This window comes from Thunnus maccoyii, chromosome 17 (assembly GCF_910596095.1).
Source record: "Thunnus maccoyii chromosome 17, fThuMac1.1, whole genome shotgun sequence".
Classification (NCBI taxonomy): Eukaryota; Metazoa; Chordata; class Actinopteri; order Scombriformes; family Scombridae; genus Thunnus; species Thunnus maccoyii.
This window is the reverse complement of record NC_056549.1, coordinates 25,871,403-25,886,634: the sequence shown is the minus strand read 5'-3', so window position 1 is coordinate 25,886,634 and position 15,232 is coordinate 25,871,403. Positions and strand designations below refer to the sequence as shown.

General features: G+C 39.4%; 2 protein-coding genes across 10 annotated transcripts in view; one reads left to right on the top strand and one right to left on the bottom strand.

Annotated features, from left to right (window-relative positions):
* Positions 1–15,232, top strand: part of LOC121882680 (spermatogenesis-associated serine-rich protein 1-like) — an 85,685-nt gene that overhangs the window by 13,410 nt on the left and 57,043 nt on the right. The window contains exon 5 of one of the 9 annotated variants that reach the window (XM_042391086.1): positions 9,898–10,143. The exons of the other annotated variants lie outside the window; for them this stretch is intronic. Coding sequence (XP_042247020.1) covers positions 9,898–10,060 — 163 coding nt within the window. The 3' untranslated portion in view covers positions 10,061–10,143. Of the gene's footprint in view, positions 1–9,897; positions 10,144–15,232 lie in introns of those variants that run through there. 9 annotated transcript variants of the gene reach the window in all.
* LOC121882677 (tripartite motif-containing protein 16-like protein) lies at positions 330–2,132 on the bottom strand. Its single transcript, XM_042391082.1, has 2 exons — positions 1,864–2,132; positions 330–1,689 (listed from the first exon to the last, which is right to left on the bottom strand). The coding sequence occupies exons 1-2, from the start codon at positions 2,125–2,127 to the stop codon at positions 460–462; spliced, it is 1,494 nt and encodes a 497-aa protein (XP_042247016.1). The 5' UTR covers positions 2,128–2,132; the 3' UTR covers positions 330–459.

Genomic DNA, 15,232 nt, shown 5'->3' with positions numbered 1-15,232 from the left:
TTGTGGTGTTTCAGGAGGAAAACTGCCTCAAATAAACTCAGAATGTTATCATGATAATTACAGTTTGATTGTACATTTCTTCATGAATTTACAAAGTGGTGAGAACAAAATATCTATGATGAAGGAAGTTCTGCTGTTTTCTCTGTTTAAGAAACAACAGCACACAAATACATCAGTACAAATATGAAACTAACATTTAGAACAAAGAGAAGTTTACATTTTCATCTGAAGAAATGTCAGTGAAGGTTAAAAACATCCTCATGAGCAGTGATAGCCTCCATGGTTAAAAACACACAGGAAAAGTGACATTTAAAGAAAATGAAAACATCAACAGAACAATAATTGAAAAGAAAAAAAAAGTGTTAATAATCCCAGTTTGACTGACAACTGATCTCTGTGCAGTTCAGAAACACCATCACAGGAACGAATTACAACACAGAAGTCTGACATGACTTCTGTCTATTTGAGTTTACAGAACTCAGCTGTGTCTCCATAATAAGGACAAAGTCCAGCATAGAGAGGCTGAGTGAATGTGGTCTGGACTCTGTGGAGGAGAGTCATGGTTTCAGAGACGCTGTAGAAGGACAGAATACCTGCTCTGTGATCCAGGTACACTCCCACTCTGGAGGAACCAGGACCTGAGACACGAGTTGAGATATTGTTGAACCAAAATTCATAACAGTTGGTGTCACAATATAAAGCCCAAGATTTGTAACTGAATCCAAATCCACAATGAATTGATCCTCCTGCTCTGCTGATATTTTTGTATGCGACTGCTACACAAACTCCTCTCCCTCTCCTCTCCACCTCCCAGTAACAGCGTCCAGTCAGACTCTCCCCACTAAGGACCTGACGCCAATCAGTGAATCTGTCCGGATGATTAGAATAAGACTGTTTTTGTCTCGTTTGTTCTGTTTTTCTGTTCCCCTCAGATAGTAACAGCCATGTGTTTACTGTGTTTGGATCCAGAGTAATTTCACATGAATATTTTAAGAATTCAGCTCTGGTCTTGGGTTCTGGTTCTGACAGTAAAACCTCCACTTCAGTCACTGTCAGTGAGATGTTTGTCCATTTCTGCTTCAGGATGTCCTGAAGTTTATCTCTGAGCTCTGACACAGCTGCTGTCACATCCTCAAAGTAGCGCAGAGGACAGATGTTGATGCTGGATGAGTCTTTAGATGCACTGAGTTGTGACAGTGAGGGGTAGTTGTGTAGAAACTGGATGTGATCCTCTGTATGTGAGAGCTGCTTCAGTTCAGCGTCTTTCCTCTTCAGCTCAGTGATCTCCTGCTCCAGCTTCTCCTGAAGCTCTTTGACTGGACTCACTTCAGTTTGCTGCTGGGATCTGATCTGCTGCTTCACATCAGAGCTTCTTTTCCTGATGAGATGGATCAGTTCAGTGAAGATTTCCCCACTGTCCTCCACTGCTTTATCAGCAGAGCGATTGAAGGCCTCCACTTCCTGTTGAAGCAGCTTCACATCTTTCTCTCTGTCCTGGATTCTCTGCTGGATTTGTCGCAGACTCACTTCGATCTCTCTCTGCCTCTCAGTCCTTTCTGCTGCAGCTGAGACTGTGTCATGGCCTTTATGTTCATCCACAGAGCAGAGATAACAGATACTCTGCTGATCAGTACGGCAGAACATCTTCATCACCTCATCATGACGAGAGCAGATGTTCTCCTGGAGTTTCTCCGAGGGGTCGACCAGCTTGTGTTTCTTTAATGGAGCTGCATCATAATGAGGCTGGAGGTGTTTCTCACAGTAAGAGGCCAGACACTGCAGACAGGACTTGAGGGCTTTCCGCTTCCTCCGATTGCAGACATCACAGGCCACATCTTCAGGTCCAGCAGAGGAGTGATCAGCACGAGAAGCTTTGGGTCCAGTCTTCTTCTTCAGCTGTTCCACTAAAGCTGCTAATATGGTGCTTTTCACCAGGGCAGGCCTCGGTTTGAAGGTCTTTCTGCACTGAGGGCAGCTGTAGATCCTTCTCTTTCCATCCCAGAACTCTTTAATACAGCTCATGCAGTAGCTGTGTCCACAGGGAATAGTCACCGGATCCGTCAGTAGATCCAGACAGATTGAACAGCTGATTGTTTCTCGGTACAGCCGATCTCCTTTCTGTGCCATTTCACCTCTCAGGGGCAATGACTGTCTGAGTTTCACTTACTGAAAAGTGAAACTAGTTTGAGCTCTTATCTGAACAACATGTGTTTCTGCAGTAAATGCAGCCTGACTGCTCTTGTACTTCATTACATGTTGGTTTCAACCATCATCAAACTGTAGATCTGAAGGGGAGGGAACAAGGAAATATGAGCACAGAGTGGAGCTTGAAAGAGCAGGGAGGAGTTACCAGGACAAGGAATGGTATGTGATTTAAAACTGTGTTCCTTCATTTACAGTGAAGTCTCAGTTAAAACCTGCTCACCATTTGAAAACATTTCTGTATTTAGCTGTAAAATACTTTGATAATAGCTCCATATTTCCCTAACTTTTCCTTAAAAGCAGATCAATTCACATTTGTTGGTTAAAAACTGACTGAAAACAGGGAGTTATTACACTAAAGTGTGATAAAAATAATTTAATGGCTGTATTATAAATTTCCCATATACTTAATAAACTTCTTTAACACATTTTTGAGAACACAGGTAAAATTCAGAATATTATTCAGCTTCAGACGGGTTTAAACAAACATCATTAATACCATCCCGAAGGACATGAATGAAGCCGATCAGCTGATTGTATTTTTCTAAGTTAACACCTTCTCTGCTGCCTGGGTTCATGTTTAGTTGACACTGTGCAATAAAATGGTTAATTAACAGCTGTGAACTGTGGAGCCGATGCGCAGTCAGTCTTACTGGTGTAAATACACTGTATTTTAGGCTGGACAGGATATAAAAAACACTTTTAGTCTGTACTGTTGTGTGCAGCCTTTACAGTCTGATGCTCTGTTGGTTGAGCATGTTGGATTGGCAGTGTTTTGGTGTTATTGCTTTTGTGATGCAGAATGCTGCAAAGTAAACTGGTGGCTGGTTGTTCAGTTTGTCTATGTTTTTTAAATTTTTAAATTTTTTTACTTTTCATAAATCAGTTTTTCTGGGAAAAGGTGGCTGACCCACTTTTGTACTGGCTCACCCAAAATACAATTTCTGCCTATGCCACTCTTCTAAAATAAACGTAGATAAAACCAGATTGTTTATCTTATCCAGTAACACTCCTGATAATGGTCGACCTTTGACAATCACATGATCCACTGTAGAAACTAGCAGTCAGTCAGTAGCAGAGGTGGAACAAGTATTCAGATCCTTTACTGCAGTAAAAGTACCAATACAACAATGTAAAAATACTCCATTACAAGTAAAAGTCCTGCATGAAAAATGAACTACTATATATACAGTTAGCTAGTTTAGTCCAGTGATCCCAGCCTAGGGGTCGGGGCCCTTCAAAGGGTCACCAGATAAATCTGAGGGGTTGTCAGATGAGCCAATAAAAGGAGTCGAACACACCAGGTGTGTGTGTGTGTGTGTGTGAATGGGGTGGTTCAAACTATATGCAACTAAGTGGTTTCAGCAACACCAGGATCCATAGCAACCACTATAGCAACAATAGAAAAACGTTGCATTCTTAAAATTTTCTGGTGAGACCTGAAACAACCTTCGTAATAATTAACAAACTAAACATCATATACATTCACTGAACAAAGATTATGAAAATAAAATGCACAGTTCTCACTAGAAATGTCATCAAAATTAATTTTAATGCCAAAACCATCCTAAAATATTGCATTTTCTACTGAGAATAAAAGAAATGTCAGCCATTTTGTTTGTTTTGGCAGATAGAAACTTGACAGTCACGTGACATGGATGCAGGCCAATAGAAAAGAAAAAGCCAAAAGAACGTGGACATCTCACAATTTTAGAGCCATTATTATGAAACCAATACATTTTGCACTGTGGACCAACGTAGTTGTTATACATTTTGACATGAGACTGGGTTGCAATAATAGTTTGGTATTATCCATTTTAAATCATTAGCTTAATATTCATTGAGGTCAATTCAATTAATGTCCCACTTTAATAATATGTGGCTCCAGCTGAGCCATCTGAAGTGCTGTGCTGGTTTTTTCTGTGATCTAGGCAGATCAATGTTGTGATAATGATTTAATCAATAAGCCCCAAGGTCCTCCAGCCAACAAAATAAAACAGAATTACTGCTTCCATCTCTGATACTGTGCTGCTGCTTGTACTGTTACCTCCCTCAGGCATATCAGCTGCTGGTCTGGATTAAATGGTCCATGGCCTATGAAATCCATGTAGGACTAACAGATAAACCATGAATGCAGATCAAAGCATAAAGTGGTGACCAGGGTGAAGGTGTGTGCCTTCAACTTGTCCTTTTCCTATTTCGCTTATTGTTTAATCATGTATACTTAAATGTAGTGTATCCAGTATAATATGAGAGTATACAGTGAGGGGTGGAATGGAGAGGTAAATAGGGGCCCAGCAGGCAAATATTTCCCTGGGGCCCCGATGCAGCTTAAGCCAGCTTCTGTATGCCGTGACATGTACAGTATTCACCAATAACAAATGTCTCTGCGATAAAAAGGACAGTCACAGAAACATTAATGTTTGTGCAACAATAACCTACATTAATAACTGAAAAAGAGTTCCAAATAATGTTGATGGATTGCTAAACACTGTCCCTCTAAGTTATTGTTGCTATGCATGTCAAGCTGTTCATTTTGGCATGCTATTGATAACAGTTGCAAATGTAATAATTCGTTGTAGATTTTAAATAATGGAATTTCAACTTCAAACAAAAGTAAACAGAAGCAGGTTTCTCAATTTTAGCTTTGGACTGTCAATTCTGCTGAATTCGGCTGAAATGATTATGGTTAGCAGATATTATCGCTAACTCATTCAGTTGTAGAAAACCCCTTTCCAGCTGAGTTTTTAATGTTTTCATCAAACTTGTTTTAAAAACCCTGTAAGTAAGGTCTTAAATCTGCATATAATGGCTAGATACATGTTATAATGCTAAAAGACTAAAGCTCATATCCTGCAGGCAAAAAGTCAGTTATTTGATGATCCACATAGAAGACATTATTTTATGCTGTTATTTTATTATGATGCTTCTAGATAATACCAAAAAAAATCATACATGATTGACAAAACAGAGGTTAGATTCATGCATTATTGTTCATATTTTCAAACAAAATGGACTTCAAAATGTTTATCTTTACATGATTTATATGTGGTTTCCAATTTATAATTGACACACGATATTTTTCTCAATAAATATATGCATAAAGACCTGTCGGTAAGTTCTTGCTCTGTTTAAACCAACTCTCTGCTGCAAGACATCTTCAAACCACTTCTGAGATTCTGTAGCTCTGTTCTTTCAGTGTGTTGTTTTGACTACAAATCAAATTTCTTGCAAATAACAAAATATTAGATTGATTGCAGAACATTCTTATTAGATCAGCAGTTACTGGCACTTTGTTTTTCCCTTTAAAAAGGACCTGATGTATTATTTTCACTTTTGGGAGACATTGTCATCAGCAAGTTTGATAAAATTGTAGTTGTTTTGTTTGTCTTGGAAAGGCAAAAAAAGACGTTGCCCTTCAAACTCTTTGTATATTAAGTATTGCTCATACTACAGCCCCATGTACACTGCTTCAACTTGTTGAGAAACTAAAACTTGACGGACTTGCCTTACCTTGCCACAGTTGCAATAATTGCCCAATCACTGTTCAGGGAATGGTCAGTTCACATAGTGGTGAAACTAAAGTCTTAAGGCTAAGAATGAAACTTTAGTAGTGTCTTAATTCAGGGATGCCACTGGAAATTTTGGGCCCTGAATACAGCTCAAGAACAGTTCTGGTACAATTAATCAATATCATGTTCCATGGCCGCTGGCCTGCTCTGGGAATCCTGAAGCTCCTAGTGTCCCTCCTAACAACACCTGTCTCCAGCAATATTTGCTGTTTGTCCTTTGGTCAAATCAGAGCAGGGCAAGTGCCATGGATGGATAAGTAGACAGTCCTGCTCTGTCACTGTTGCCCAGGATGTGTCATCTGCTCTGTACTGCTGATATCTTAAAGGTAATCCTTTGTGATTATTGAGTTAGCATCCCATAGCACTAAATGAATGTCAGTAGTGTTGGATTTTTTGCCAGATTTCCCCTAGGTTGACTGCTTTTGGGGGGGAGTAGGGCTCTGTTTACGAGCAGCTGAGATTGTCACTAAAATGAGAATAGCTGGTCCACCTTAAAGATCAGTCCACCTTAAGGCCACAATCAGACAGTGCTTTTTAGCAGGCTGGGGCGGTCAATGAAAGTGAAGCTTTGTCTCACTGCTTTTGCGTTGCTGAGTGCCTCGTGTTTTTGCAGGAGTGCCCTGAGCACCTCAAACTGAAGAAACTTCAACTCAGAGTGGAAAAGTGCCAGATGTCATTTGTGTTTTTTCCCATTGTCCAATTGGATGAATTGAGAGACAGGCCTTCTGTGGTGGTGACAACATGTGGAGATAACCAGACCGGCCTGGGACAATATAGTGGTGGCTGTTGCTGGATACCCTGAGCTATATGACTTTGCAACCATAGTTACCATGATCTGAATGGAGAACAGCAGACCTGGAGTGAATTTACTTCACAGCAAAATCAACCGTACACTCGCTACTTTCTTGCCTTAATGGAAGAATAAGACTCGCTATTTTGACATTTGGGGTTGTCTGTCCATATTTTGCGCGGATTGCAATAATAAATTACTCATTTTGGCTTTTCACTCACAAAACCTTTATTGCACTTACAGTAATGTGTGCATGTAAATTAGGTATATTACATAAATAAACATATTTTGTTTCTTTCAGGAGGGGTGAGGGGTCCTGTTGGAGGGGCAGGACAGAAACACTGCATCCATAGCATCATCCTTTTAAATGTCAAGAGAGAGAGAGAGAATGCAAAAGCGAGAGAAAGTGAGACAGGGTTTGAGAATGGAGAAGCAGACACCTGGATGAAGGAACATGCATTTTTAGTTTTCTACCTGAAAATACACCCGTCTAATCAGTGCGAATCACAAATTGGTGTTGCAGCAGAGGGGCAAGTCCAGTCCTCACAAATATAAATGTCAAAGATTTTATTTACTCAAAGGCACCGCATTGGAGAAAAGCGCACACGAGTCTCTGATGTCTTAAAGCTGAAAATGTTTATTGAAGTACTTGGTCAAGGAGAACTGAAATAGCGAACATCGAAGTCATCTGCAGTTCAGATGCTGTCTCTTTCTGTTCTGCCTCCTGAAGGTCTGAGTCATAGTCTTTAACCCAAGCACATCAGCCTACAATATGAAAAATTAGTCTAACTGGTTCACTAGTTTCTAAACAAGGAACTGCATTTTACCCGTGTCAGTTCAGGTCACATTGCATGGAACTTCAGGTCACTGTCAGCACTTTCCACCTATCAGTGTTGTCTTGTGTCTTGGAAAGCCTCCCCTGACCTTGGTGACCATGGCAATGCTGATTTACCCTCTATCAGAGAGGTTTCTGCTTTCCCCAAAACATCACAGACAGCTGGAGTCTCACAGAGGGGAGAAAGTGTCCCCTTCCTGCTTAAGAATTACAGTGTGACCTCAAGGCCCAGGCTTGACCCAGTGTAACCCAATTTGTAACCCCCAAAGATGGAAAATTCCATAACACATGTGACTAACCAAGGTGAGAGGCAAAATACCAATCCAAGACCAGATGTTGTATCCAGAAACAGTGAACTTCTCAATTGAAGAAGCTTGGCTGGTTTGTTTGGTTAGATTGAGCAGTATGTTACTGTTGATGGCAGAATGTTAGCTGGCTTGAAGAGATAGTTCAGATTTTTTGAAGTGGGGTTGTATGAGGTAGTTATCCATAGTCAGTGTATTACCTGCAGTATATTTGGGTCAGCACTCCCCTAGTTTGGAGAAGCAGACAGGAGTACTGACACAGAAGCTAAGCAATTTACTGCTGTGGACGGGGCCAGAAGCAAAACATTTTAGCCACCTAAAAAAAGGCCTACCTAAAAACATCAATATCAGTTTAAGTGCACACTATATTTGGAATATTTTCATAGCTTTACCTTGCCATCAGACAGCCCTTTCCATTGGCATTACATTTTCTCAACCGTATAACTTCCGTATTCCTACACTTGTGCAATGCAGCAGTACTTTCTGACCCAAACAGCAGATCTGTGGTGTAATATAGTGTGTAGCATGCGTAGGAATTTGGAAGCTCTATGGTCCCACATTCCTTACAGTGGGCTGGAGGCCAGGACAATGCCATCCAGAGCAGCCATATCACTAGATAATGTGTTTCTAAGGTGTTTAGGTCCAAGCACAATGACTTAGTTTTGTCTTAGTTTAGTAGTAGAAAATTGCAGGTCCTCCAGGTCTTTATGTCCTTAAGGCATGCCTGGAGTTTAGTTAAATGTTTGGTTCGATCTGGCTTCATTGATATATATAACTGAGTATCATCTGCATGACAATGAACATTTTTTTATCTTCTCTAATAATATTACCTAAAGGAAGCATATATAAGGTGAATAGTATTGGTCCAAGCACAGAACCTTGTGAACTCTGTGTCTAACTTTTGCATGCATGGAGGATTCATTGTTAATGTGTACAAACAGCAATTGATCTGATAAATAGGACTTGAACCAGCTTAATGCAGTTCCTTTAATGCTATAGGATGTAATGGTTGGTGGTGTCAAATGCAGCACTAAGATGTAAGAAGACACGTACAAAGAGAAGTCCTTTGTCCGATGCAATTGAGAGGTCATTTGTAACTTTCACCAGTGCTGTCTCTGTGCTATGGTGCACTCTAAATCCTGACTGAAAATCCTCAAATAGCTAGCATGCAGTTAGCTGATGGTGTTAGTTGGTGATATTACAAACAGAGGTGTACGCTTTGTTGACTGCTACGGTGAGGTAGTTGTAGGTTGTTTGGTTTATTTTGCAGCTCAGGCAGCGTTCTAATTAGCTTGGCATGTTTGCTAGCATGTTGTTGGCTGATGGTGTTACCTGGTGATGTTGTAACAGGTGAGTTATTTGTTGCTTGCCAAGGCAACATTGAGGATAATGGTGTGGTTTGTTGCTTGGTGAGATGAGTAGCATGCTGCTGGTGATAACATGTCAGTTAGCTTAATATTGTTAGCTAGTTGTAGACAAGTAAATATATCTTACTTTGGAGGGTTGTGTTGAGTGTGTGGGTGCAGGTTAAGAGGGGGGTGGTTCTGGGGCACTGGAACACACTGTTAAACTTTCTCAGAGTCCTGGGTCCAACTCAACGAAACACCAGTGAGTTGAGTAGGTGCCCAGCTGATGACCCTGTAGACTTCTCTGCATTCTTACAATCATAAAATTGCATATTGAAACCATGTTCTTTTCTTCGGTAAGACAAGCCAGTACTGTGGAAAGTTTTTTGATGTAACTAGCAGCAGGCCATGATATTCAGATGAAAATGCCTATCAAGCCAGTGGAGGCAGCTAATGTAGGTCAGGCTAAGCAGTTACAGTATACAGTAGTTATAAAGCTGGGTCAAGCCACCGAGTATGGATGAAAGAACTTTTAAAAGAAATTTTTACCTGAAAATACACCTGTCTAATAAGTCAGAATCACCAATTGGTATTGGAGCAGAGAGGGAAGTTATGTCTTCAGAAACTTATTGTCAAAGATTTTATTTAAAATGAGCCAGGAAATCTCATATTGCACATTATGTGACTAACCAACTTGAGGCAGTCCTGCCAATTAAGGCTTTTAAATTGTGACGTTTTACTGCTTTGAAGCAGAAATAAGATGCACATCAATGTTTGAGTTGTGCATACACATCTGCACACACCCCCATTCCTCCAAACCGCCCTGAAGCTTTGCATGTAATTAAAGGTGGTGCGAGGATACCAGTGGCAATCAAGTACAGAGCCTGGGCCTGCTAGATAAGGTAATATGCAACCACCTTGCTGCCTTCTCATTCATACGCCACCACCACAGGCACCACCATAAGCTCCTGCTGGGGACTGAGATGGAGGGTGTGTATGCATGTAAGTGATTTTTTGTGGAAGCACGTGTGTGTACAGGGGTTTGCTTCATATTAGATTTTCATGCCAAAAAAAACAACAGCAGCTTTGGAATGAACCCTCCATAGATGGTATGTTTGTGGTGTAATTTTTATTTGATTGTTTTCAGTCAAAAAATTATGTACACAGACTAATGAATTTCTCATAAGATGTGTTCAGACTGAGTGTGTTGTGTTTTTCATGCAAATGTCACCACTGGAGTGTTTGTGCAGTCTGTGTGCCAAACAGCGCACCTGTAAATAAGTTAATCGTCAGTGTATGCCTATTGCTCACTGACATGTGGGAGGAAGTGGTCTCCTACTGCTGCTACTTAACGGTTTCAAACAGATGATGAAGTGTGTTTGTGCAGTTCACCTGGGCTGAAGAAAACATGAATACATTAATGAACTGCACATTAAAACTCCAAACTGTAAACAACAATGGTAAGCATGTTTCATTTAAATTCACTCATTACAGAGCAAGTTGGCAACATGTGATGCTAACCTTAGGTTATAGGCTAACTTTTTATAACACATGTGACTTGTAGTTAAAGTGAAGGAACCACAGTAGGTGAGTGAAAAACAAGGCTCTCTTGAACAGTTATTCACTAATAACTTCAACAATCCATTCTGTTTCTCAATACATACATAGCCATAGAGTACCCCTCCTACCCCCCTTCAGCAAAAATAGATAATCCCATACATAGACAGCCCCCTAAATTAAATGTACAGTCTTAACTCAGATTGCATTGTGAGTTTGATAAGAATGAAGAATTGATAAAGGATTATTAATTTCATCATGCAACGTAATTTTTCATGCAAAAATGGCAAACATTCTCTTAAATTGGAGCTTCTTAAATTGGATGATTTCCTGCTCTCCTCTTTAGCTATCGAATTGGAAAATGGGCTGAGAGTCAATTGAAATAACAAGCTATTTGAATGTGTCACACACTAGGCTCTAGGATTTGTGATTGTAATTTTTTTGTCATTTGAAAGATTAAATAGTTAATTAAAGCCACTATACAATTTTGTGTGATTATCACTTCTTTGTTTCTTTTACATGATTCTTATGGAGTATGTCTTTTAAGAAAAATGGGTAAGTACTGATAAAGATAGGTACAATCTATGTGTTGCTTTTGGCACACTGATGCTAGTGTGCCTGGAACAGAATAGGGGAGGTGGGTATCACTGTACATTGCTGTCTCCCACAGTGTCTTTTCTGAAACTACCACTGGGAGGTGCTAAAGTCTGAAGTTTTAAAATCCTACAGTGCATGGAGCACTTTTATTAATAGAATAATTAATAGATTAATTCACAATGAAAATAATCTTTATTTTTAGCCCTATTGCGCTATATATCTATAGTATAACAACTGTTATGTGTTCACACATCTTTGTATGTTTACATTGTGCCAAAACAGAAAAGCAGGTGAATCACCATCAGCAAACCATTTTAATGCAGAGAGAATAAGTGACAATAGCAGGAGGTGAAGGCACGCACTTACAGTGTACATGGAAGCAATTTCCCCAACCTGCCCATGGCTATTGTTCCAAAGCAAGCAATTACCACAAATAACAGCATTTCTGCCTCCGCATACAAGCAATGGATGTAAAACAGTATTCACAGTGTGGAAATTGATGTCTAGATTATATAATGTGATGTATAATACCAGAGCAAATCATGCCACCATAGCCTATCTTGAATAATGATTTTGCAAGGGCCCAATAACAATGAAATTGCAAATACAGTCATTTGAATCTGCATTGCACTTGAAGTGCTGACAGTGCTTCGTTTTCAGAGTTCGCTCACTCTGAAGCCTGTCAGAGGAAAACCATCTGTCTCTGTCATGAAGATGTGATCGACTGGACCAACACTGCTTCTTAAGGACAAACCCTGAATTTAGAGAAGTGGATATATTAAACACATTTTGCTTTGCTTGTCCAAGAAATATGATTTATAATAATAAAAAAAAAGAAGTAAAAGACTTAAATATAGCTCTTAAAATGTTGAATGAAGGTACACATACAATACAAGAGGATAGATCATTAACACAGATATATTCATGCTATCATTGTGACTGTAAAAAAGTACAATGCTGCAAATGTAAAATTAATGAAGCTAACTGACTTCAGCTTATTACTGAGTTTCAAAAGCATTCATTTTAAAACACTTTCTGGTAGATGACTCTATCATATTAATAAGTGGCTGAATACCTAATGTAGTGAAGATATATATATTAGAGATACAATTCAGCTAAAATGAAATCATACACTAAAATGTAAATCTGCACTGAGCAATATTTTTACATTAACAATGATCAAATGACTACAGTTTGAAAGGGGTTGCTTATAGTGACAAGCCCACTGAAAATATTCACCTAAGTGCAGCTCTGTTGAGCATTTCAGCCTGTTTTAATTGTTTTGGTTTCACAGTCCACACTTTATTCTCAGTAACCTTGTTTCCAGACAAAGAAGAAAGTTTTAAGCAACAAAGCTTTGATACACTCATTGTATACCACCTGCCAAGGCCTTAACATCAAGCAAGAGCCGAATATTTCTCTCAGGAGTTGACAAAGACCAAAGAGAGGGAGAAAGGAAAGACAAGTGAATATTAGACTTATATTCTACAGGTGGCCAGAAACAGGACTCCACATTAATGTTAGTGTTCTTGTCTGCTGCTCTGTAATTGTCACGGCCAGTCCACATAGAAAGCGTTTCTAGAAGAGGGAGAAAGGAAAGACAAGTGAATATTAGACTTATATTCTACAGGTGGCCAGAAACAGGACTCCACATTAATGTTAGTGTTCTTGTCTGCTGCTCTGTAATTGTCACGGCCAGTCCACATAGAAAGCGTTTCTAGAAGCATTTTTGACATACATCACTTGTGTGTCTCACAGAACAGATATGGTGCGGACACACATAATCCAGTGAGGATGCATTTGAACACACTGGACCAATGAACGCTTTGGCCGGTGGGTGAACTGATGGGTGACGTACTGCGAATTTGGTGGTGCTTGGTTTTTATTCTGCTGTTTTCAACATGGTGGCTGCGTTAAAAACAATTTCATTTTACAGCTGAACAGTATACCAGAGTATGTTTCTGAAAACATTTGAGGTGAGAAATAGGCAATGCAGTAACAGAATCTTGATTCATATTTGATCAGCACAGTCTAGTTTGACAGTGTGATCTAAGTTTTGTGAGCTGGCTGCGTTGCACTGGATGGACCTCATTTACATAAAGTTGAGGTCAAGTCATGATTATGCAGATTCAGATACAGTGGTTTGTCTGTCAACTCACTGTGCCATATCCATCATGCACAGCGCGGCCAGATATCCTGCTCTCCATAGAAAATGAATGGGATCCGTCAAGTTGATATCCGTAGACAGATTCAGTGTGTCTGCACCAATACGCTTTCAGTTTATTTTGGCACTCACATCTTCTACACTTCGGAGAGGCACAGTCACACTGTCTACACTTAAAAATTGATTGTGCGTCTACATTGCTTTGTATGGTAAAGCGTTTGTCACTTACGTTGTTTAAAATGGGAAAGTTTCTATTTTTTTCTTATTTTCCTTTGTTTAAATACATACATCTATCATTACTGTGTCGTTCTTTCTCTACAGCATTTGTAATTATTAGATTAAATCTGTGTGTGCAGATGTGTATTTAATTAAATCATAACAATATCCCATTCATTTCTACATAGGAAGATTTTTTTTTTTTTTTAAAGTTCCATTAAAAGAAATCTTATCAAATTGTTATCAGCAAACTGAACCATATTCTTGTAGAATAGGTCCTGAAGTACCTCTGTGATGACTGTCAAGTTGTTTTGCTGCAGCATTTTTTGATAATTAAATACTTAAGTCATACCCAATATGAATACATTGTTATATAGGCATACTTTTCAAATTCCATTAAAAAGTTTAATGTATGCAAATTGTTATCAGCAAACTCCACCATATTCTTGTTCAGCATGTCCCCAGGTACCTCTGTGATGATTTTCAAGTTGTTAGTGTAGCATTTTTTAATAATTAAATGCTAAAATCATAACAATATCCGTTCAGTTCTACATAGGCATATTTTAAAAAAATAATCAAATTGTTATCAGCAAACTCCAGTACATTCAGTCAGGCTGGAGCCCAGTGAGATCCCCTCATCTCTCTTTCTCTCTCTTTCTCTGTCTTTCTTTCAGCAGCATTTGATTTCTTTTCACCATTTTTGCTTTTCACTTGCTTGCTCCTTGTGTTTTCCTATGCTGTGTGTGTGTGTGTGTGTGTGTGTGTGTGTGTGTGTGTGTGCCCAGATCCCATATAGTAGATCCAGCCCAAATCACCTGGTTTCTCTGTTTCCAGCTACCCACATGCTCTGCCTCATCTCTCCCCCTTCTCTGTACCTTTTATCAGTCTATTATCCGCCTGCCCTGCTGGCTCACCACCAACTAGTATGATATTGTATATACCTGTATGTAATCAGTCAGTGTTTGCCAGTTTGTCCCAGTGGTTTACGTGTGATTATCTGTGAGTCTGTACCTTTTTCTGTTGCTATTTTTTTAACTCTCTGATTTTATGCTTTTGGCTGACTTTGGAATAACCTGGTTTTGATTTGATTAGGACTGTCTATTGGATTTTGACATTAGGCTTCTTTAATTCTAGTCCTGCCTCTTCCTTGTGTGTGCTGTTCCGGTGTCTTTACTATTGTAACAATGGAGATGTGGACCCAAGATCAGAAAAAAAAAGGACGGAGAAGAGCAGATCTGGTTTTTAGTCTCTTTATCAGACTTGAACTTGGTTGCACAAAAGCACAAAGAAAATATTAAACACTACTGCCAAAGGTGGAAGAGACTGAACTAAACTTAAAACTATCACCAGATGGTGAGCAGGCTAAAAATAAACAAAAAAGGAATCTAACTCAAAACTCTCTAGCAAGGAGCCTCCAGGCTTGACTTGACTGAAGTTGCAGAGCTTCAGCACCATGGACAGCAGCAGATCCAGAGCTCAGAGCAGCAGTGGATGTGACAACTATATACTGTATAAATACAACAACAGGGCTACAACAGGTCCCCAGATACTCCTGTCATGACTTTCATGTCGGTTTACTGCTGCATTTTCTTAAATTTTGAGATGGCAAAGTCAAAACAAATGCCCACTTAGCTACAAACAGTCTGTT